Source organism: Dasypus novemcinctus, chromosome 2, assembly GCF_030445035.2.
Source record: "Dasypus novemcinctus isolate mDasNov1 chromosome 2, mDasNov1.1.hap2, whole genome shotgun sequence".
NCBI lineage: Eukaryota > Metazoa > Chordata > Mammalia > Cingulata > Dasypodidae > Dasypus > Dasypus novemcinctus.
This window is the reverse complement of record NC_080674.1, coordinates 41,505,273-41,530,430: the sequence shown is the minus strand read 5'-3', so window position 1 is coordinate 41,530,430 and position 25,158 is coordinate 41,505,273. Positions and strand designations below refer to the sequence as shown.

Here is a 25,158-nt window from a genome sequence, read left to right as displayed (position 1 = left end):
CGGGAGATACTCACAGGGGTCAGTGCGTCCTGGCTCGGAGGCACACTTTGTGACCGCTCCTGCAGGGATTTATCTGCACCGGCCTCAGAGTAAAACACCTTGAAAAGATGCAGATATCCAAGTTGAAACAGAGCTGGCACTCCCCCTTACCCCCAGCCCAGGCCAGAAGGCCAGGTGTGGTTCTAATTGCACTCTCCACCGCAGTGGGTTGTAAGCGGCCCCTGGCCTTGTACCCTAGTTCCTGGGAACAAACAACAGACATGCACGGCTGGGGTCGTAAACTTCACAAGCCTGCAAGGGCCAGGAGGAAGCCACGGACCAAGGAAATGGGATGGAAAGCACTGGATTGTCTAATTTTTCCTAAAAACGTGACCAGCTCAAGTAACCTTTCATGGTTCGACCTTTAATCCCATGTAAATCCACAGACACATTTCTCCACTTTAAGAAGATGCCAGGATGAGTACCATAATAAATGACCCCTGTCCTTGGTCTTGGAGAAAGGGACAGAACGGGAAGTGGAGGGCCCAGGGTGACAGGAGGGGCTTATGTCCCATCTAAAGCATGCAGGGCTTGGTGCCCCGTAGGAACAGGGGCCCAGTGTGGTCAGCTTTCCCAGTGTTCCCAGGGATTCCAGGACTCCAGTGTTTATCTTAAATCTCCTACCTACTAAAACTTGACTCCTTTTTAAAAAACACTGTCTAAACAAAACATTTTGGTGAACTGAAATCAGCCCGGCTTGTAACCTCTGAAATGTCAGAATGCATTCTCCGTTCTCTCCTCCACCTTTCCTGTCCACTCCCTTATTTTAAGTCAGAGTTTACTTCATACTTGCTGACAGCATTCCACGGTGATTCTCCATTATTTCCCATGTTTCTGCTTTATCCTCCAAATTTGACCTTAAGCATTTAGATGGTAGGACCCGTGGCTTCCACTTGGCATATATTTTCCCATCCATGAACAGAGTAAGGCCTGGGTAGGTCCTAAATGATTATAACAAAGCTGATGACTTTCAGAGCACCTTCAAGCATCCTTGAAAGGGGAACACTTCCTCTAGTTTCATGGGGGAAGAGTGGGGCACTTATTCATATTGGGGGGCTGGCATAAGGGGCCATACATAGGACAAGCAAAGACAAACAGTTACTGCAACATACCCGTTGCAGAAATCCATGTGCCCATGTACTCACAGTGTACCCAGTGATGGGGCTCGTGGCATGCCTTGGCATTTTCCACTGGATGCTGATTGCTGTACAGTTCAATGAGTCCAGCATGATATCGAGAGGAGGCCCCACCTTGCCTGTCCCAAAAATAAAAGACATTGCATTAAACGCTCCGTGCATCCGCCTTGGCTATACTTACAAAAGATTTAAGAGTGTGCCCTTATAAATGGGGAGCATCCTTCAAGATGATTCTGCAGGCCAAAAATGCAGCCCTCTCTCTAGAACATCCCATCTGTCTCAGCTGGCCACACCAGAGCTTTCCTACACCTTCCCTCCCTGGCATTGGTAGAGAAATCAGCCCAGCTAGCACCGTCAGTCTTTCTGTAACTTCTAATAGCTCAAGAACCAGCAAAGAGAGATTGAGGATAGTATACAACCAGACACTCTTGGCTTGACACTAGGAGTTCAGTTATGTATTAAAACAAAATGAAGAAATTTTACTTGCTCAATAGCATGTTCTCCATATGTGTCAAATAAAGATGTCTGCTTATATAGGTGATATTCTATTATAGAACATTTCAAAAATACAGTTAAGTGTAAAATGGGATTTAAAATTTTCAGAAGTTTTACTCTATTGTTATCTTAAATACTTTTACGATGATAAATAGCAAACTTTATTTTTATCAAAACAAGATAGGCATATTGCCTAAATTCGGAAAATGCAAAAAGAAAATCATATATAATTCCACCATTCAGTGATGAGTCCTGTCAATATTTTGGTATACTTCTCTTTGGTTATAAGTAAAATTTTTTAAAAAGTTGGGTTCATTATAAATTTAGATACATAGATATAGATAAGTAGATATAATTTTTAAATCTGTGTTCATCATATACATATAGTGAATATTATAGAAACATATTCAGTAATTTTAAATCTTATTTGATTTAGTATATATATAGTATATTTACTGTTATTAAAAATCATGACTTTGAATGTCTGTAAGCACCTCCATTTAATGCATGTGCCATAATTTATAGTATTTATCATTCTACTACTGTTAGACATTGAATTTATTTCCAATATTTAGCTATTTTTAAAAAATGCTCCATGAGGGCAGGAACCAGATCTGTCCTGCTCAGCTTAAAGAAACTAATAGATGATAAGGGCTCAATAAACATTTCTTGAGTGAATGAATGTTTTGCAATATGATTTTCCATAATATGTTCTGATCATTTTTTTTTTAACCATAGTATATAATTCTCCAGTGAATCAGTTAGTATACTTTGCAATTCACAGAGATCTAATGTGTCTGGTTTTCTGGATTACTACTGGGCCTACCACCAATGTTTTTAATAACAGAACCCAAGGCCTTTCTAGTGGACCCAGCAATGGAGCTCAAGGTTATCATGTACAGTAAGAATGAGAGGCCAGGAGGCAACTGCTCGCCTGCCCTGCAGAATCCTACCATTGCCACCACAGCAAGGACTGGGTCTCCAGCAACTGCTCTACCTCTGCCTTTATTCAAGATTTAAAGTCTCATCTGATTGGCGAAACTTAGGTCAGACCACTTCCTCTCTGCTCAACCAAGGGGTAGAAAAGGAAAAATTCAGCTGTTTCTGGTTCTCAGACTGGGACATGATAGGATGAGGTAAGCCCTGGGAATTATTCTCCCACCAAACCTATCCATAATTTATGCTATTTATAATTCCACTCTTGTTGGGCAATATTTTGCTGTTTTAAATAATGCTCCGTGAAGACAGGAACGATGTCCGTCCTGTTCAGATCACAGAGTAAAGAAGCACCCCCCCACCTCGAGGTGCATAAGATCATAGAAAGAGGGTAGCGGAAGGTCAGATGGCTCAAAACTCTGCTACACAGAACATCAAGTTCATTACCCATTCCTCCATTTGATTGACAGTTAGGCTGTTTCCAAAATACCGTTATTAGAAATAATGCTGCAAAGAGCATGTGTATTGCCTTTTTGTGTCCATGTACAAGTATTTTTAGGATGGATATCCAGAAGAGAAATTATGGGTATATACATTGTCATTTTTAATAGCTGTTGACTTATTGCTCCCCCCTCAGAAAAAAAGAATTAAATGAATCTTTAAGTCCACTCAGTTATTTCATTTGGGTAAATTCATAAAACTGAATTCCTGTATTTGAGGCAGCGTTTACCAACTTCACTATTAACATTTTGAACCAGGTAATTATTTGTTTGGGGGACTAACCTGTACATTGTAGGATGTTTAGCAGCATCCCTGATCTCTACACACTAGATAATAGTAGCATCCCCCAGTTGTGACAACCAAAATGTGTCCAGCCCTTACCAAATATTCCCTGAGGGTCAAAATTGTTCCTCGTTGAAAACCATGTATCTAAAGGAATAAACATTTTAAAGACTTTTTATAAAGGCAAACAAACTTACTTCTAGAAAACTAATTTAGAATCCCATGAAGGATATGAGAATGCCCTGTATAGGTAACATATCTTTACCAGGTCTTGATATTACCACCTGAAAAATCTTTGCTAACTTGATAAGAAAAAAAAGGTTGTACAGTTTTATATCTTTTTTGGCTAATTTTCTTCCACTATCCATGTGTTTTGTGCATTTTGTATTTGGGCTGTTAATTTTTTTCTTGTTGATTTACTAAAAACTGTTGATATGTTGAAGATCTGAATAATTCACCTATCGTGTCTCCTTGTAGTTTTGTTACCCACTACTGGCCAGCTTTATTGATGAGCTAAGAGGTCTGTGTTAAAAGGTATTTGGAAGTGGGGCAAAGTTAGTGGGAATTATTTATCAGACCCTTGCAAAACCATAAAAGAGCCAGTAAGCACAGGTTTGTCCATAGTCCCAGGAACAGCACCTGCTCCCTTTATTTTGAAATATTTTACAACTGATTGAGTCAGCTAACTTGAGTCAATAAAAGAGATACCATTCCCTGTATCACTTGTGTATCTCCCACAGTTCAGTTCAGGAAAGAAAAACATTCTCGATATTTTAAGCAGAAAGATGCTTACAAAACTGGTGAAAAGGCTAGAGGAGTGGATTTTGGGCTCCACTGGATCTATTAGATGATTGATTGATAGATAGATAGATAGATGATAGATAGATAGATAGATACACAAATACAGACATAGATATCTCTATCTATAAATATATCTTCAAAGGAATCTGGAAAATGTAGTTTTTATTTTTCCGCCTCTGCTTGAAGTAATGGCCCCTAGAAGAAGGGTAAGATAGATGCTGAGCAAGCCAATCTACTATTATCATGACAACCTGGTACTGTAAAAAGCATGCATTTCAATATGGTATTTCATATTCTCTGGTAGAGTATTTAAATAGAGTCCTGATGGGACACAGTTAGAGATGACTTCTACCTCTCTGGCATCTTCATTTATTTATTCAGTCTTTTGACACACTCAATAAATATGTACTGAGCTCCTGTGTGTACTAGACAGTGGATTAAGCAAGGGAGATACATTAATGAGCAAGAGAGAGTTGGAGCTACAAACAAATTAGCAGGATACTACAACTGGGCCTGAAAAGCATTAAGGTTGGGGAATGTGGGGCATATAGCAAGGTCACCTGCATTGGCCTGATGAACTAGGAAGAATGAGGCCCATAAAGTGGGGATGGGCAAAGTATCCCAAACAGAGGAAGCAGTATATACTCTTCACCAAAGGTAAAAGAGAGCATTCAACCAACTTCTCGAGCATTTACGTTGTGCTAGGTGGTGTGCTAAGTACTGGGAAGATTATGGGGGAACACAGACAGTCCTACCCTAAGCTCCATGGAATTTATCGTGTGGTGACAAGCAAAACAATAAATCAAGAAGGCGCAGACAATGAAAGGAGTGTACTTTAATAGCCTAAGGGAAACATACAAGGGTTTGAGATAGTAGATAATAGAGGGGCACCTAGGATGGTTCTGGAGGGCTCACTTAGGAGATAATGTTTAAGTGGAGACTTATAGAAGCCTGGGAGCTTATAGGGCAAAAGGAGAGCAGGACATTGCAAGCGAAGCTTACATTGAAGACACGGCAGATTCAAGCATCTCCAAGAAATTTCACATGACCAGAATTCAGAGGCACCTCTGGAGCGGGCGTCAAACCAGGAGATAGCAAAAGAGGAGGCTGGAGGGAAAATCAGGGGTCAGAGCACAGGGTGCCTAAACACTGATGACTTACATCAAAAGAGTGACAGCATCAGGTTTGAATTTTAGGAGGACCTCTGGCTGTAGAAAGATAGTATATTGGGGGATAAGGGCAAAACTAGAGACAAAGTTTTCAGTTTGGTTGTACTAAACTAGAGGTGAAGCAGTGGAGACAGAGAGAAATGGCCAGTTGGAGAGGTAGATAGAGCTATCTGGGCATGGCAGTTGTGTGGATGTGGGTGGTGACGGACAGGACAGAGTCCACTATGGCTCCAACGATTCTGGCTTCGGCAGCCCAGGGCAAAGGGTTGTGCCATTCACTAAGCTGGGAACGCAGAGACGCCTTGAACTGCACATGATGTAAGAGGCATAGCCATCTGTGGCCAGAGATATCCCAGGTTAGACATTTGGACCAAATAGCAAAAATATTCCAGATGAATCAAAAGAATAAAGATAGAATATCAAGTTATGGAAAATAATTGAATTTTAAAGTCTGATTGGAAAAAAATAAATAAAGGTCGAAAAGACAACTCACAAAAGAGGAAATATAGCTAGTAAACACATGTGGGGAAATATTCATATTTGCCAGTTATTGAATAAATGCAATTAAAGAAAACTGTAATGTCATTTTCACCTATTGCCATTAGCCAAAATGTTCAAGTGAAGGTAACTAATGCTGACATGAGTACATGAATTTGCTACTTTCAAAAAATTACTTGTGGCAGTATAAATGAGTGCAAGCCTTTATTTTGGAAGACAATTTGGCAGTGTGCAATGATATCCAGAGTTATAAATATGTTCCTATCCTTGAGCTCCCAGAAGTGTGATTACAGTCTGTCATGGGTAAAAAATCTTAAAAGCAGAGAAGAACACATGAAGACGTTCTTCATAGTAATACTGTGATACTGGGAAAACACAAACCATCTAAATATTTAGAAACAGAGCAATAGCGGGTCAACTATGGTGAATCAACTGGACTATTATACAAACACTGAAAATGAGATCTAGCTGAATGTAATATGGTATAGTTTGATATGGTTGTGAGTTCCAAAAATAGATATTGGATTATGTTTGTAAACTGGTCTATACCTGGGCATGATTAAGTTATCATTAGGGCTTTGATTGGGTAGCATCATTAGTGTGATAAAAGGCATGGCAAAGAACAGAGTTGAGGGCTTTTAACGTTGGAGTTTTGATGTTGGCGTTTGATGCTGAAGTCTTAAGTTGGTGCCCCAGGGAGAGAGACAAAGCCATTCACCTGATAGTCTACAGCCGACCTTGTGGAGAGAGGCAAAGCCTAGAGAGCCTCACAGTCTACAGCTGACCTTGTGGAGAAAACAGAGGAGCTGAGCCCAGAGGAACCCAGGAAGCCTGAACCCTCGCAGATGTCAGCAGCCACCTTGCTCCAGTGCATGAAAATAGACTTTGGTGAGGGAAGTAACTTATGCTTTATGGCCTGGTATCTGTCAGCTTCTACTCCAAATAAATACCCTTTATAAAAGCCAACAGGCTTCTGGTATTTTGCACCAGCACCCCTTTGGCTGACTAATACATATGGTATCTTGGATTGGATCCTGGAAGAGAAAAAGTACATTGGTGAAAAAAAACAGAGAAATTCAATTAAAGTTTGTAGTTTAGTTATAACAGTATTGTACTACCACTAGTTAGTATTATTACTTCAAGTTAATAACTTGAAGCAAAAGAAAAAGGCTAATGTTTGCATTTGGATACCTAAAATTAAGGATGACTCCCCTTCAATTTTCTTCAATTTGTCAGTTTTCCCAAATGTTATGATGTTGTTTTCATAATTTAAAAAATTTACTTCCAACAGTATTTTTATATCAAAATATCAAAATTTGCATGTAAGTATGTGCAGGTATGACCAGACCCCTTTGTTGATAAAGGAAATGCACACAAAAAAATATCTCTTTAAAAAGAAAAATCTATCTAAGGAAAGAAAGAGAGTGCAAGAGAGAAAGAGAGAGAGGAGAGGGAGGAAGGAAGAAAAGAAAGAGGGAGAGAGGGAGGGAAGGAATGAAGAGAGAAAAGAAAGAGGGAGAGAGGGAGGGAAGGAATGAAGGGAGGGAGAGAGGGAGAAGAGGGAGGAAAGAATGGAGGGAGAGAGGGAGAAGAGGGAGGGAAGAAAGGAAAGGAAAAAGGGAGAATAAACCCTTTGAACATGTTAAAGAACTACACAAATATTAGCCTACTTCTGATTTTCCCAACAGCGGGCCTAGAAATCATCTTTCTTTGGTTTCTAAGTCAGTTAGTTGCCACTTGTCCACGTATGTTTCTATTTCCAAAATTTTACTGCTTCCATCTTCTTTCTGTTTCCTTTGTCTTAGTGGTTACTGCTCTTTCCATTCCCCCATTTGCAAGCATTTGAGAGGAGCCAGCTGTAAATAATATGCTTGTTCATCCCACCATGTTTCACCAGAAGACATCAGATCCTCAAATAATTGGGACAGAGGACAGAGAAATTATTCTTCCCACTTTACAGATGAGGAAGCTGAGGACTAGAGTCTTTGATCTAAGGTCTCACCAATGGGATAGAAGAAGGCAGGGAGAGTGGGGAATGAGATAGAGATGTTCTTCTTCTCCCTACCCCTTGACGTTGCTGTGCTTGGTGATTCTGCCCAAATGCTTCTTCTCAGTTCCCACCGCACCCTCTTCCTCAGTGCTCTCATGCCTGCCTGTCACATGTATGCTGATAGCTCCCACATCTATTTCTTTAGTGGGGCAGGTCTATGTCCCCAGCTGCCAAGTGAACCCAGATATCCCATGGGCCTCTCAAATTCAACATGTCAAAACTGAACTCATCATCTCTTCAACCTAAGACCCTCTGTTATTGGAGAAAGAATTCAGGTTCTTGGTTTCATCATGAGAAAGAATTCAAGGATTCAAGGTAGAGCCACTAATTAATCAGGCAAGCAGAGAATTTACTGGGGGTTGAAGCAAGAGAAATAAAGCACACCTTCAGAGTGGAAGGCAGGCATTCTAAGTGAGAGAAATATGAAGTTCTGCCCTGGGGTCCCCAGTTTTCTAGGGGTACAGGACTCCAGGGTCTGCACTGACCTGCGCTAACCTTGAGACTAAGCAAGGGATATCTTTTGGGTGGTTTGATCTGCCTAGGGGTGTAGCTTCTGGCTGCTTCCTTAGCTCTGCAGAGCATGCTGGCCTCAGGTCCACTAGACCTTGAGGTAACCTGAGAATGGGTAGGGGGGTGGTGCCCCTCTTGCCTCTTCCCTCCTTCCTGCCCTGTAATGCTGTTGCTGGCTGCCTTCTGATAAGGCAGCCTTTGAGTGTGTGTGCTGTGAGCTGCAGGGTGTGCACTTTTAAGCTGCGGACTTGTGTGAGTCAGCAGGCTGATGGAAGTTAGCAGCCATTGCCTCAGTTTCTGTTTGTGTAGCTTACTAGGTTTTCCGGGCCCCTTCTCCCTTAGGGCCCTCGTCTATCCTGCCTCACCTCCAGTAATCCCTTTCTTAGTAAATGGTATTACCTTCCACTGTGACTTCCAGAAACCTGGAAATCAGCCTTGGCATTGAATTGGTCACACCATACGCACCCTCTCTTCTTCATGGAGGCCTCAAAATCCTCTCAACCCAGTGCCTGGAACAGCACTGCCAAGTATTCAGGTCTGGTGCATGCAGTGAAACCTATATGCCACCTCCAGATCCTAAGGGATACAGTTTCCCAGCCCACGATTCCCCAAACTGTACCTACTCCAGAGAATGTGCTAGCAAATTATTTGAAGATCTTTTTCCCTCTAAAGCAGTAAAAAGCTTCCTGAAGGTTGGGGCCAGAGAATCGGGGTCTCTAAAACTTTTGTGTAAGAGGGATATATAGGCTAGCTTTTTAGTTATTTGATATCCCTATATATATTGGTTGGGAGGAAACCCCAAAGGTCTTTTCTTAACCCACATTTGCATTGCAAGTACAGAATTTTTCACTTTCCGTGCTTGTTTGAAGTGGCCTTGAGGGAAGAGCCAGATTGCCAGCTGGGGACCTGTCTGAAGCAATATTTGCAGGGTAAGCACATTGTTTATCCACAGATGGAATGATTACTGGGGTCTATATGGGGGGGAGTGGAGGGCAGGCTAAAGGAGGGCAGGCTAAAAGCAGCATTAGATAAGAGATTCCAGGAATGGAAGGGTGGTGGACCCTATCAGAGGGTTCAGGGTGTGGTTCTCACTGGGATGAATGGATCAAAGTAATTTTTCAATCCCTTCTGGCTGCCAGAGTGAAAGACAAAGAGTGAAACCACCAAAGGCTTTCTTCACATCTCTACAATCTCTGAGTCAAGTCTGGCCAGGACAAGTCAAGCCGGAGCTGCACTCTCCAAAGACTCTTAATAACACTGAAGCAAAAATGTTTCAATAATGATAATAATACTGACATCTTCAGGAATTTTATCTATTATGATATAAAAACATACTAACACTTCCTCAATATATATTTTTAAAAATCAAAATAGTAGGCCACTTAAATGTAAGCCATATCCAAATAAGATTTAAGCAGTTAAAAACAAAAATAACATTCCTATGTAACCAACTATGGTTACAAAGTCAGAAAAAAAATCATTATGCAATAGAAAACTAGTTCTGAAGAACTGCACTCTTTAAAACTAGTTATAATCCATTTATGCAATATACCCAGAAGCTGTGTTCTTATAAGCTAAAAGCTATACTTATTAAGAGATAAATGAATGAAAAAGTGTGTTTCCTTGCCATTAGGGGACTGTATTCTTGAGCTTTCTTCTTTGGAGGGCTTTCAAAACTGTATTAGGTTTTTGCATTAGAAACTTCTGAATAATTTTGTCAATTTCTTATGGTAATTTTATTTCATAAAATATTGCAACTTCCTGAGCAAAATTCAACTCTGATTCAATTAGTTTTGTAATCCAATTCATAAAAACACTTCAAAAGGCAAACAAAAATATCATCTGTGACAGAAGTACATCGCTAGCTTTTTAGTTATTTGATTTTCATGGAATGAACCATGTTATATTCACTGATGCAATGGAAAGTGCCCAGACTAACTAAAAATAATCAGGAAATTCTGAATAGGGCAGGGGAAAAAAAAAAATTATTTCCATCTTTTTGAAGCTTGCTTCAACTATTATTACTAAAGCAGCAATGAATATGTAACCAAAGAGCTTCCCAGTACAGCCATTTCCAAGTTGATGCCCTCAAGGCAGTAGTAAAAATGTAGGTTTAAGATATATAACAGTGTTTCTTCCAGTTGCTCAGGGATTAAAGAAATTCTGAGATACTGGGGAGCAGCATGAAGTGCTTTCCAGTCCTCTGGGCTTCTTTCTGGGGGGAGGTTACCATCACGTCACAAGCACAATTCCCTCTGTAATCCCACTGGTACTCCTGCTGTAATCCGCAACTCCAGCATGCCTGGGTTTCCTTGTTTGCTAACCAATGGACTGGACTAGATGATCTCTAAGTGTCTTTCCTACTGACGTTCTAAGCGACTCCCTTTAAATGCTGGGGGAGAACCTGAGGAACAGTGGTTGGCCATCCTCAGAGCAGCTCTACCCTTGATGCAGGCAAAGGTGGCACCATGTTTTAGAAAGTTCCAGTTTGGAAACTCTTCTGGCCATGCCCCTACCTGTGGAGATGGATGGGATGAGGAGTCCCAGGCCAAGAAGACATGGCCGCTCGGAGCCCATGCCCCATCCTTGTGTAGACCATTCCCTGGGCACTTGAGACCCTGGGGTTACCTGCCCAGACAGCCTGAGCTTCCTGGTCCTAGATAGCCCCTTCCCTGAGTGTGCCACTGAGGGTGGACTGGGCTGCCACTGTCAGGGGTGACCTGTTTGCCAGGGCAGATGGTGGATAGAACTAGGATCGTGGGCTGAGGTGTCCACACACGTGCATCCATCCGGCACCCTTCAGGGAGAGCCAGAGCCATGTAGGAAGAGAAGAGGGACAAGCCAGTTCTCTCATATTGCCTTTGCAAAATGCTAATTCAAGGGCCTAAGAAATCCGTATTTAAAATTTATCTTCCAGGTCAATATAAAGGATAGAAAATATTCTATTTCATTGTTTGCTAGCTTATTTTACACAAATCACGTGTGGGCATCCATTCACACTCTTGCCCTGGAAACAAGTATTAGAGGCAGGCCTGTCCTGGAGCCTCAACATGTTTCATAAATTAGACTCAGCTGGGTTATGAGGGGATCCTACAGAGGACTCCTTCCTGCCCAGCTAGTGACTGCTAACAAAGCAAAACCTCAGCTGAGCACCTCTAACAGTGATTTCTGTTAAAAAGCAATCAACAAGCCCAAAGGAAGACATATGCCAGAAATAGAGAGAGATGTTGGAGGGAACGGTAGCCTCCTCAAGTTGGCAGTCTACTAGACAACTGGATGGCTGAATTCTAGGCCCTACTGTACCCCCAACTCTGGACATGTTAAGGCAGAAAACAGCTTTTTAGTGCCTACCATGTAAAGCTGGCAGAGTGTGGTTGGTTGCTTTCATCGTCTCAAGCTTACTTCTCATTCAAAAAAGCAAACAGAAAGGCTGCGAAGCTCCACTCACCTGCTCCCATTAAAACACATGTATGCAAACACACATACACATATACCCACACACATGCATGCACACACACTTGCACATATCCTTCCTGCCCCCCAAGAAATTAACTTAAAATCATTTAGCAATTGGGGGAGGGCAAAGAAGCTTAGACTATGGACCTTGACAAGAGCATCTGAATAAGAACACAGAGTAGAAGCTTCTAAACTAGCAGGGACTGTGAAATATTTCTAATCCAGTGGTTCTCACACTTGAGGGAGCATCAAATTTACTTGAAAGGCTTGTAAAACAGATTGCTGGGCCCCACTTAGGGTTTCTGTTTCAGTAGGCCTGTGATGGGACCCACGAATTTGCATTTCTAACAAGTTCTCGGGAGATACTGATGCTGCCCAGGCCTGAACTGCAGTTTGAGAACCACTACTTGAGTCCAACCTCTGATTTTAAGGATGGGGAAATTAAAATTCAGAGAAGCTGAGTGGCTTAGCAGAAGAGCTGAAATTAAAGTTTTGATTTATTGATTCCCTAGTCGGGTGCTTCTCCAGTCTGGGAAGTACTGCCAGTGTTCATGAAGCTGTAGGCAGTTTCAATTTTTCCCTAGCGCTCTTCTCAGGCTCTATAGCAGTGGCTCTCAGTCCTTTTGTTGCTCAAAATACCTCACACTCCTGTCTGTGGGTATCACAATGACAGAGGTTCTCAACTGGGGAGGATCCTCCCTATTGGATATTTGTAAATCTCTAACCATCAGAATGAAGGACACTCTTACATGGAGTTTGAAGAACCTCCCAGGTGGTCCTGCTGTGCACCTGCCTGTGATCAAGTGTTCCTGAAGTCTATCCTGCTGGGAGATCTCATCCATTTCTCAGCCCATATCCTCACAAATGTGTTTTCACAATTGAGCTCCCTATATCTAACTGGACACCTGAAACTTGAGTTCTCAAAGCACCCCAAATTCCAAATATTTCAGACCAAACCCATCATCTTCCTTTCCATCTCCTCCTCCTCCCTTGTTCTCCATAGTCCAGAAATTTAGAAACATCTTCAACTCCTCCATTTCTCTTATGTTCCAGATACAATTTTCTCCATGCTGCTACCTGTTAGTTGAAAGAATGTAAGCTCTATGAAGGCAGGAACTTTTGTGTTCACCCTTTATCCTCAGCACCTAGAACAATTTCTGGCATATAGTAGATATGGCATATACTCTAACAAAAGATGTGTTCTTAATCTCAACCCTAATATTTGTGGGTGTAAACCAAATGAAAGCAGCATCTTTGAATTTAATAAGGTGAGTCAGGGTATAGACTCACCTGTGAATAGGAGGACCCAAGATCCTATTTGGGTGGTCAGCTGAATCAGGACGAGTCTAAATCCATATTATTGGAAACTTTATAAAGAGAAGTCCACAAGAAGAAGCTGGAAATCAGTGGAGAGTAGAGAGGAAGATACGTAGAGAGAGAGATCACCGTAGAGATTGATATCACCATGTGAAGGGAGACAGATGCAAGCCAAGGAATGTCAAAGATTGTGGCAAACCAGCATCACAATGCTACATGCTTTGAGGAGATAGTACGGCCTTGCTGATGCCTTGATTTTGGACTTCTAGCCCTCCAAACCATGGGCCAATAAATTCCTTTTGTTAAACCAACCAGTGTGTGGTATTTGTCATAGCAGACTTGCAAACTAAGATAGTAGGCATTCCATAAATATTTGCTGTCTGACTCAATGACTGACTGGCTAACTTAATCCATAACCTCCTTCTGGCACTACTGCTACAATCTTAGCTCAGCCTCCTGTCAACCTGTCCTGGCTTCCCTGACTTAGCCACAAATCTGAATTTACTCTTCCAAGTGCCTGTAGTACCACAAGGACCACTGTGGAAAAGAAATCTACACAGACAAGAGTGGGTCAGCTCTCCACTGACAGACCCCTGTCTAGGTTGGTCCCTGTGATGGTTTGAAGCTGGATATATTCCAGAAAAATCATGTTATTAGAATTAGTCTATTTCTGTGGTATAAGCCTACTGTAGGTAGATCTTTTGATTATGTTACTTCAGTAAGCCATGGCCCAGGGTAGGTCTTGATTCTCTTACTGGAGTCCTTTAAAAGAGAATGAAATTCGAACCGAGAGAGAGCACCATGGAACCAGGAAGCTGAAGGCAAGAAACCCCAGAGGAGAGGGAGGGAGAGTCCAGCTGACACCACATGTGTCTTGCCATGTGACAGAGGAGCCCAGGATTGCCAGCAGCCACTCACCAGGAAGAAAGCATCACCTGATGATGCCTTGACTTAGACATTTTCACAGTCTCAGAACTATAAGCTTGCAACCAATTAAATCCCCATTGCAAAAGCCAATGCATTTGTGGTATATGCATTTCAGCAGCCTAGCAAATTGAAGCAGAGCTGGAAGTCATTTGTTCCAGGCCAGAGGCCTGCTGGGACCTGACTCGGGTTCCAGTTATTCCCATTCTGAGAGTCTAAAGAGAATGGGTCATTCCAGAGACCCCTAGGAGATGGAAGTCTGCTGCAGGAAACAGGAGCCGCTCCTGCTTTACTTTGAACAGGGTCACTTTTCCAAAGGAAGTATGGAAGGGGCAATGGGAAGGCCAAGGTGATATTTGCTCCTATATTAATCCTCACCATCCCAAGGGCTTGAAGTCATAACCATGTAGGGGGAAGCAGATGTGGCTCAACAGACAGAGTGTCTGCCTACCATATAGGAGGTCCAAAGATTCAATACCCAGGGCCTCCTGGCTCGTGTGGTGAGCTGGCCCAGCACAGTGCTGCTACGCACAAGGAGTGCTGGCTCATGCAGGGATGCCCTGGCATAAGGGTGTCCCCCACGCAAGGAGTAGCTCCTGTGCAAGGAAAACTGCCTTGCACAAAACCACAGCCTGCCCAGGAGTGGTGCCACACACACGGAGAACTGGTGCAGCAAGATGATGCAACAAAAAGAGACATAGATCCCCAGTGCTGCCGGATGAGAATACAAGCGGACACAGAAGAATACAGAGCAAAAGGACACAGAAAGCAGACAACAGGGGGTGGGGTAAGGAGGGTGAGAGAAATAAATAAATCTTAAAAAAATAATAATAACCATGAAGGAACTCGTGGTAAGGACTAGGGCTTATAAGGCCTACAACGAGCCTCCTATAAAGTTGCATTCCGGTGACCTGAGGGGAAATGGTATACAAAGGGAGTGTGAAAAGGGAAAAATCGGCAACTTTAAGTGGAAAAGTCTGCCAGACTTTACTTTAACTAAGTGATAGTATTAAGTCATGGAGCCATTACATACTGGGATAGGAGGAGGAGGAGGACACTTCATCTCTGTGGAATTCCCACCAAAAATGCACAACCCCACAGGAATCATGAGAAGACATGATACAACCCAAATTGAGGAGCATTCTACAAAATAACTGGTCAATGCTCTTCAAAAGTGTCAAGGTCATGAAAGACAGGGAAAAACTGAGAAACTACCACAGATGTTGAAGAGATAAGCCAACAAATGCAATGAGGTATCCCAGCTTGGATCCTGGAACAGAAAACCTGAATACAGTCTGGAGAGTTTGGTGAATAGTGAATGGTATTATGCCAATGTGAATTTCTTCCTTTGATAAGTACGCCATGGTAATAGAAGATGTTAACATGAGGGGAAGGTGAGTGACAGGTATGCAGGAACACTATGTACTACCTTTGCAACTCTTCTGTAAATCTAAAATTATTCCGAAATAAAACTATGGCAGAAAAAATGAGGGTCCTTCCTTTTTTCATCATAGTCCTAGCAGGAGACCCTCAGGCAGGGCCCCTTTCACCAGGCAAGGCTGTCTCCCTCCCGGAGCAGAAGAAATGTCTCAAGTCCTGAAAATCTGCAACAGTAAACTGATAGGTCCCTGAGTGCCCACTTACAGCAGATCAAACAGATAGGGTAACTCGGGGGTGAGAGCAGCTTTCACTCTTGTTGTGTTTTTAGGATCGGCTTTCCCTGCCGTTTCCTCCTGCAAACACTGACTTCCTGTAGCATATGGAAGCCCATCTGGAGTGGGGGTGTCTAGTCTTCACCTGCCTTAGGAAGCGCATTTTGCATTTTCATGTGCTGGGCCAGAATCTGGTCACTGTAATTTTTATGATGGCAGTAAAAAGCATTTTGCTCAGACTTTACCTGAGGATGCTTCCTAGTAAACCATAGAATTAGGAGAACATGAAGCTTTAATGACCAATAAGCCACACAAACGGGTGTGTAATCCCCAAAGGCTTAACATATCTTGTCTCTCTGGATTAGAGATGTATAGTTGTTTAAAAATGGAAACAAAAGTAACTGCCTCCCTCTTCCCCAAAAGTTGGAAACTTTAAGTTTCTTAGCCTACGTAGTGGCTAAGGATAATAACAACTCTCATTGATTGACCACCATGTCTAAGCCTGGCACTCTTCCAGGCATTTTACACTGTCACCACCCCTAAATGGAGCCATTGTCACCACCCCTAAACCTATAGGACACATTGGACAAATAGAAATGTATGTCTCCTGGGAGTCACAGACCGTCAGGCCAGGCACCTGACTTGGTGAGATGATGGACACCCACCTCCGTTCTGGGCAGTTGCTACCTCAAGAACCAATGGCTTCACCAGGTAACTCCCAGCTAGATTCCGGAGCTCTGTCCTCTCAGCTACATACGGTCTGCCCAACATTATGATATTACTTTCTTTAATTGTTTCACCAGGTCTGCAAGGTAGGTGTCATTATACCCATTTTTCAAATGGGAAACTGAAGACAGGCATTTAATGCCAAGCTCAAGATCAGAGAAAGTGGAGTAGCCAGGATTTGATCCCATGCCTGTCACACCAAATTGGATGTTCACAATTACTTCCAGGATCATGTGATAGACTAACCACCAGAATGTTCCAGATTTATTATATGAGGCAGTAATTGCTGGCAGAAATCATACCAACCATTCTGCCGTTGGACAAAATAGCAAGGCTTCCTCTGCCCTCATCCCTTTCTTAGTGACATTTTAAAAGGTGACATAAGAAGACTGAGAAATCGTACTCCTCTGGATCTAGGATTGGGAGAGCAAACTGACCTGGCAAGGTTATTTCCCACAAGAGAAACAGTGGAACAGCTGAATAGGACCTCATGTCCCAAGAGGGTGCAGGGGTGGTCAGGGGCATTGTGTGGACATGGGCTTTGGAAGGCAGTAGAATGTACAGGAGTCGAGCCTGCAAAATGGAAGGGATGCCAAAACCTCAACAAAAATTTCCAAATTCATAACACTGTGGAAAATGGACAATGATAATAGGTGAAATTTACTGACTATTATATGGCCAGTACAGTTAAGGGGCTTTGCATGAAGTAACTCATTTCAATCCTCACAGCAACTCTATGAGGTAGGTACTATTATTGTGTTGATTTAGGGTTGAGGAATCTGGGAAACAGAGAAAGTTTAGCAGGTATTCTAAGGCCACCCAGCTTGAGAGGGAGGGAGTCAGGCCATGAACTGAGGACAACAGGAGTGTGGGTTCTTGGGTAGTAAAGCATGGAGCTTAGTGTTTTGAGTCTGATGAAGGATGGAAACTAGTCATCAGGACAAGAGTTTGTCTCAAGGACTGAGACTCAGAAAGAGGTGAAAGTTCATACATCAGAAATCCTAGAGAGGGTTTTGAGATGCTCTGAGCCCTGAATGGGGGTTCAAGCCAAATTTAAGACTCCTGGGGTATACTAGAGAAAAATAAGTATAAGTAACAATAATTGCTGTGATGGGCCAGGTTCTGTGTTTAGGCACTTTTACATGCATTTTTTCATCTAATCTTCACAGGAACATCATTGTTCAGATGATGAAACTGAGGCAGGGAAAATTAAATAATTTTAATTTAAAATTAATTAATTAAAATACACCCAGTAAGTGGCAGCTGTGAATGCAGGTCAGTTGGACTCTCGAACCCAAGATTCTCAATCACAGTGCTCTATAGTTACTTCCTCTTGTTGACGAGGACACTGATTTCTATATTCCTCCACTAATGCTGCTAGTTTCGGATCATCTGTGTCAAGTTGTCCATTTAAGAGCAATAAAAGTCTGATAAGTCCTTAAGAAAGTATAAAATGAGCATCTCACACTTGAACTTTTAAAACATAAAACACAATACATAAGTACAGAATAAAGGAAGGCTCAGAGCAATAGCCTGTGAAGGAGCAAAAACTGCATAAATGTGGATCATGCCCAACATGACTTATGATCTCAATGAAGAGAAAAGATGGACATAACTGAAACAATATAATATAAAGAATTATCCACTGTCCAGCATAAGCAAATCATGCCTTTGGTAGCAGAGAAAGGAAGTACCACAGTGCTGGACTCACTGGGGATTATAAAATCTATGTTAGAAAATCAATACCCAGTAAATGAGATTTGAGATATGCAAAGTCACCTTAAAGAGATGGGATGAGAAGACTTGAATAAAATATAAAGCTATTAATTATATTGTATGCACCACTGTTGGGTACTGGCAGATAGCCATTTTGATTAGTTGGTGCTTGTTTCAGTTTTCTGCTTTTTTTTTCTTCCTCTAGATCAGAAATTATCTCCCTCACTTTTTAAATTGTTTTTTCAAATTTTTTAAACAAATCAATTTTATTGATACTATTAATAAAGCATAAATCTATCCAAAGTGTACAATCAATGGTATTCGGTATAATCACATAGTTCTGCATTTATCACTTCATTTTTATTAATAGATTATTTTCATTATTCCAGTCATAATAAAAAAAAGAAAAAGAAAACGAACAAAACTCGGTCTTTTTATGCATCCCCTACTGTACATAGCTGATATCCTGTTTCCTTCTCTCTAGTTTGTTTCTATTTATATTTTGTAAAAGCAGTCTTATATATACAATATAACCCATTATTCATTAACCCATTTTTCATTAATTTTCCTGTGTTATATAGTCCCATGTTACATTTTTTAGCTTTCCTTCTAGTAATATGAATGTCCCTAGGCTTTTCATTTCAAACCTGCCATTAATAGCTTTGCTAGTCACAAACAGCCTGATTTGATCTTACCATTTCCATCCATTTCCAAATATTTACAATCTTTAAATCAATTCTCCACAGATAAACCATCAGCTTTCCATTCTCTACCATCATTCTATTTTCTGGTGATCTAATTACTAATAACATGAGTCTACATAATATATTTAGTTCATAGTAGTGTAGTCATACAATATTTGTCCTTTTGTGTCTGGCTTGCTTCACTCAACATAATGTCCTCCAGGTTCACCCATGTTGTCATATGCTTCACGACTTCATTTCTTATCACTGCATAATATTCCACTGTGTGTATTCAACACAATTTGTTTATTCATTCATCACTTGATAGACACCGAGGTTGTTTCCAACTTTGGGCAATTGTGAATAATGCTGCTATGAACATTAGCATGTAGAGGCCTGTTCGTGTCACTGCCCTCAGTTCTTCTGGGTACATACCTAGCAATGGTATTGCCAGGTCCCATGGCATGTCTATATTTAACTTCCTTAGGAACTGCCAAACAGTCCTCCACAGTGGCTGTACCATTCTACATTCCCACCAACAGTGAATAGTGTTCCTAACTTGCCACATCCTAGCATTTATAGTTTTCTGACTTTTAAATAGTGGCCAGTCTAATAGGTGTGAAATGACATCTCATTGTAGTTTTGATTTGCATTTCCCTAATCGCTAGTGACTTTGAACATTTTTTCATGTGTTTCTTCACCATTTGTATTTCTTCTTTGGACAATTGTCTTTTCAAGTCTTTTGCCGATTGTTTAGTCAGGTAATTTGTCTTTTTATTGTTGAGTGGTATGATCTCTTTATATACCATGAATATTAAACCCTTATCAGATATGTGATTGCCAAATATTTTCTCCCATTGAGTCAGCTACCTTCTGATCCTTTTGACAAAGTCCTTTGAATATTTAATTTTGAGAAGGTCCCATTTATCAAATTTTTCTTTTGTCGCTTGTGCTTTGGGTGTAAGGTTTAAAAAACAACCACCTTCCACAAGATCTTGAAGATGTTTTCCGACATTTTCTTCTAGGAATTTTATGGTTGTTGCTTTTATATTTAGGTCCTTTATCATTTTGAGTTAATTTTTGTAAAAGGTATAAGATATGGCTATCTAGTTCTCCCAGAACCATTTGTGGAATAGACTGTTCTGGCCCAGCTGAGTGGGCCTAACACCCTTGTCAAAAAATCACTTGACCATAGATTGTAAGGTCTGTTACTGAGTTCTTGAATTGGTTCCACTGGTCAATCTATCCGTGTTTATGCCAGTACCATCTGTTTTTACCTCTGTAGCTAAGTAATATGCTTTAAAGTCAGGAAGTGAGAGTTCTCCGATTTGGTCTTCTTTTTTCAAGACATTTTTGGCTATTCAGGGCTTCTTACCCTTCCAAATAAATTTGCTCTTACGTGCTGCTAATATATTTTTAATCTCATCCATCATGGTTTTCATTCCCATAAGACCTGTTACTTTTCTTTGCAGGCTTTCAAATTGTTCTTTATGCTCACCCAGTGTCTTCTTTTTTTTTTTTTAAATAGGCTTTTTTTTTAGTATTTATTTTTTATTTATTTCCCTCCTCCCCCCCCGTGTCCATTCGCTGTGTGTTCTTCTGTGACTGCTTCTATACTTATCAGTTGCAAGATGTGTCATCTTGTTGCGTCAGCTCTCCATGTGTGCGGCGCCATTCTTGGGCAGGCTGCACTTTCTTTTGTGCTGGGCGGCTCTCCTTATGGGGCACATTCCTTGTGCGTGGGGCTCCCCTATGCAGGGGACACTCCTGCGTGGCAGGGCACTCCTTGCACACATCAGCACTGTGCATGGGCCAGCTCCACACGGGTCAAGGTGGCCCAGGGTTTGAGCCGTGGACCTCCCATGTGGTAGGTGGACGCCCTATCCATTGGGTCAAGTCCACTTCCCATCCTAGTGTCTTCTTAATATCCTTTATCTCTTTAGTCATTTTTTTCCTTTAATTCTTTGAATTGATTTAGGAGAGTTGTGTGATCATCATTGATTGTTTTAAATCTTGTATCTCTTCAGAATATTTGGTTTGTTCCTTTGGCTGGGCCAAATATGGTTTGTAATTTTTTGCTTATGTCAAGGCATCTGAATATGTTAGTGAATTTACTCTGATGGTCAATTTCTCTCTCTTGCCTATTGTTTTTCTTTTTCACAGCTCTTCTTTGATAGCTGGTTAAACTTATTCTAAGTCTTTAAAATTGCCCAGCTTAAGTTATCAAAATCATACCAGGGACTACCTAATGGGGCACAGATTATTTCCCAGGAATTTTGGTACAGAGAAGACCAAAGCAGTTTTTGTCCATGCAATTTCCAGATCAGCCAGCAGATAGTGCTTGTTGGTGCACCTTTCCACAGAGGTGGTTCAAGCTCTTGTGTTTTGCTCTGGCCAGAGCCAAGATTCAAAGTGGGGTCTGCTGGCCAAATTCACTGAAGAAAAGTCCCCCTTCCTTTTCCCTTATAACAGCTGACAGGGAAGAAGATGTCTTTTCCTCTCTTGGTCAGCTGCAGTGAGCCAGGGGTTTTACCCCGCCTAGTATCTTGGGGTTGGGAGAGGGGAGCACTTTCCAGCACCACAGCTGTTTTGTATCTCATGTTTGTTGTTTTGGTTTCTTCGGTTCTCTGTCCCTCACCCTCCTAGAAGTTGTAAAGCACTGTACTGGTCTGCTGTCCTCCAAAGCAGGTCCCTCAGACAGCTTTTGGCTCTTTCTCCATTGTTTTTCTAAGAGAGTTGAGCCTTGCTTTCCTAATCAAACACCTTTCTCCCACAATTCTTTGTTTAGGTTTTGCTGACTGCACAAGCAATTACCATTCTCTGGGTCGGCTTAAACATGGGGATTTAATGGCTCATGCTTTTGAGGCTAGGAGAAGTGCAAATGGTGTTCTGGGACTGGTGCCCACTCTCCTTGGTCCTAGGCTCCTCTGTCACATGACAAAGCATACAGCAGCTGGCATCTCCCTTTTCTTCCAGTTCCATTGATTTTCAGCTTGCTCCCTATGGTTTTTTCTCTATTGGTCTAGGTTTCAATATGCTTATACAAGACTCTAGTAATAGGATTCAGAACCATCCTGACTGAGCCGGGCAACACTGTGACTGAAGCAGCCTCATCAAAAGTCCTAGTTACAATGGGTTCATACCCACAAGAATGGATTAAGTTTAATTTTGAAGTATATAGCTCCAAACCACCACAGAACTCATGTCATACTAATCATTAAATATTTTTATATCCTCCTGCTGTTAGTCAAGGTGTCAAGATAGGCTAGGTCATGCAATTGTAACAAATGAACCCTAATACACACTGGTTTAAGACAAGCAGGATTTATATGTCACTCATTCCACATAATCACTGAGGGTCAACTGCACCTCTTCTCCAAGCTGTCCTCACCATGGAGCCCAGGTCAATGAACAGCCTCTATCTAGAGCATGGAACCATGCACTGTCTCCTCAAACTCCTTCCCAGTGGTAAGTGGAGTCACCACCACTCATCTTTCATGAATCAGAGCGGGCCCCATGGCCCAACTTGAACTCAACAAATCTCCATTATGGATGGACAATAGCATTCTGCCAAGACACAGAAAAACTGTGTCCTTTGGAGGGAAGTGGGGAATCACATGGAACACTGTAAAAGCAGGTCAGAGAAGCAGATGCTGGCAATGCCTACTAGGCCCTGTCCAGTAGAGTTAATGCCCTAGGAGGGTTTCTAAGGGCACCTCTACATCCTTGAGCATTCTTTCAAACTTGTGACCTGTTCAGGATCCAAAGATGGGCAAGAAGAACATAACTATTAGGCATCTGTAAGTATCTATCTCCCATATCATCTAATTCACAAAATTTCTCTGGCTATTCTAGGCTCTCTTTTGAAATAGTGGACTTAAAATACCCTGCAACTATAATTAAAACACCAAAGTATTGGCATAGGAATGGACAGGCTGATCAATAGAACAGAACCGATAGCTCCAAAATATATAAAAACATAATTTATGATAACAAAGGCATCTTGGATCAATGGGGAATGGAAGAATTATTCACAAATGACATTAGGATAGTTGGTTAGCAAATTAGAAGAGAAAATCAATTTCTAACTTAAATTCATCCTACATACCAGCCTAACTTCAACTGCAGATGGATTAAAGAATTAGAGAAACATACATTTGTAAAGCCATAAAATAAGATTCTTCCCATCTATTCCTACTCACACTTAGCATATTTATGTTAAGTCCTTCTTATTAGAAGAAATCATACACAAAATAAACAGATTATACAACAACTTTTAACATTTCTTCTGTCAAAACAATAACTGAAAAAATATAGCCTGGAGACAAATATTTATAGGCAGACAAATGATTAATATAATTTAAATATAAAGATCTCATATAAAATACAGAAAAATATTATGGTCCACTGAGGAAAACAAGCAATGGACTTGAACTTACAAGATACTGGAAAAGACATAGGCAGAAAAAATATTCAAAACAAATGAGTAATTAAAGAATTACCACCTTTTGCAATACACTGAGGACTATTAATGGTCTATAAATTTAAACAAGTTTTTAAAAAGGATATATTTTTATATATTTTGATTGGTGATTTTACTTGGTATTACTGTTTTGGAAAATAATTGGACAAAGTATGATTACTCTTAAATATATGCTAATATAGCCTAATAGTCTTACCTCTCACAATGTTTCCTAAAATAATAATTCCAGATAAGGTAAAGGTGCCATGCACAAATATAATCACGCAATATACTGATAACAGTGAAAAATGAAAACAGAGTGGATTCCAGGTAAAATGTTTACATAAATTTTGATATCATAACTGTCCTTGAGGGCCTATCATTGAAATGAAGCCTATCATTATCAGAAGAGAAATAGAGAGTTTATAATGATACAAGAAAGTGCCTCTGTTACAATTTTAGGTAAACAAGGCCCCACAGATAATGACTGGACATACAATACAAAATTATACAGAGCAAAAACTTGGGGGGGGGGGAAATCAACAAAAGATTCATTTTGGATGACTTGAAGTGATTGATTTTTTTCCCTGCTTTTCTACATATTTTAATTTTTCTCTAAAGAGCATATATTACTTTTATGAGAGAAAAATAAGAATCGTCATAATTGCTAATAATAACTGAGTACTGGCTGTGTCAGGTGCTATGCTGGGCACTTTACAAAATTAAGGACAAGCACACACAGCTCAAGGCAGAAGAAAAACATCGAATGTCTTGAGTAGTTTCCGTGCCAGATATATTCTCTCTCATTCCATACATTAATCCTGCCATTCAGTTCCCATCTTACAGATGAGAAAAAGGCCCAGAGAGGTGAGAGAATTTCCAAACTCACACAGCTAGAGAAGACACGATGGAGCCAGGATCTGAATCGCGTCACACTGGCTCCAAAGTCAGCTCTTGCAACCACACAGTACAATAATTATTGTTTAGATCATTACAACCACCTTGTAGATAAAGTTACGATTATTGTTACCATTTTATAGGTGAGAGAACCAAGGCTTTGAAGTGTTAGGTGACCCTTAGTTTCAGAGCTAGCAAGAATGGAGCTTGCAAGTGAACTTAGACATTCTGGTTCTGGAACCCTCCTTCTTTACCACTGGACTAAATTGCCTCAGTAAATAAACAGTTCCTATAGCTCCCCCCCTTTTTGTTTTGTTTTGTTTTCCTTCTGCTGCCCCTTCCTCTTGGGTAAGGAAGTATACTGCCAGCAGCTCATTTTGTGGATTGTTCAAGACCTTCAGGATCACCCTTTCCTTCTTTGCATTCCTTCCCCAGCATAAGCAATTCTAGAATCAGCTTTGCCATAGGTAGGAAGTTGAAGGGCTTTACAACGATTTGTAGATGTCTTTATTTTGATTCTCGTTGCCATTACTGCCAAAAACCAACCAACCAACCAACCAAACAAACAAACCCAGCAGCTGGCCGCTGTGTACCAAATGTTATTCGTGACAAACCCATGGTTCTAGGCATGAAAGAAAGGCATCGGGCCAGGCAGGGCAAGGGATGGGGGGCAAGGAAGGGGCTGAAGGTGATGCCTGCATCCAGCCACCTCTGGAAAGGGTCTCCTGGTCTGGCCCAATCGCAGAGCTTCCTGGCACAGGCAGCCTGCCAACCTCAGGCGGTCATTTCTCAGAGAGTTTATTGACCAAATTGGTTTTAAAAAGTGGCGTGCCAGAGTAAAATGCCTGCAAAAGTGAAATCTTAAGGAAGGTCATTATCACTACATCTGCAACCTACTGTAATGTCTG

The 25,158-nt window shown here is 41.2% G+C and overlaps 1 protein-coding gene across 3 annotated transcripts in view; it reads right to left on the bottom strand.

Moving 5' to 3' along the window:
* Positions 1-25,158, bottom strand: part of EGFLAM (EGF like, fibronectin type III and laminin G domains) — a 193,417-nt gene that overhangs the window by 113,967 nt on the left and 54,292 nt on the right. For all 3 annotated transcript variants that reach the window (XM_058308035.2, XM_058308041.2, XM_058308048.2), the window contains exons 2-3: positions 1,185-1,294; positions 15-98 (exon numbers count right to left, since the gene is read on the bottom strand). In XM_058308035.2, coding sequence (XP_058164018.1) covers positions 15-98; positions 1,185-1,294 — 194 coding nt within the window. The remainder of the gene's footprint in view (positions 1-14; positions 99-1,184; positions 1,295-25,158) is intronic.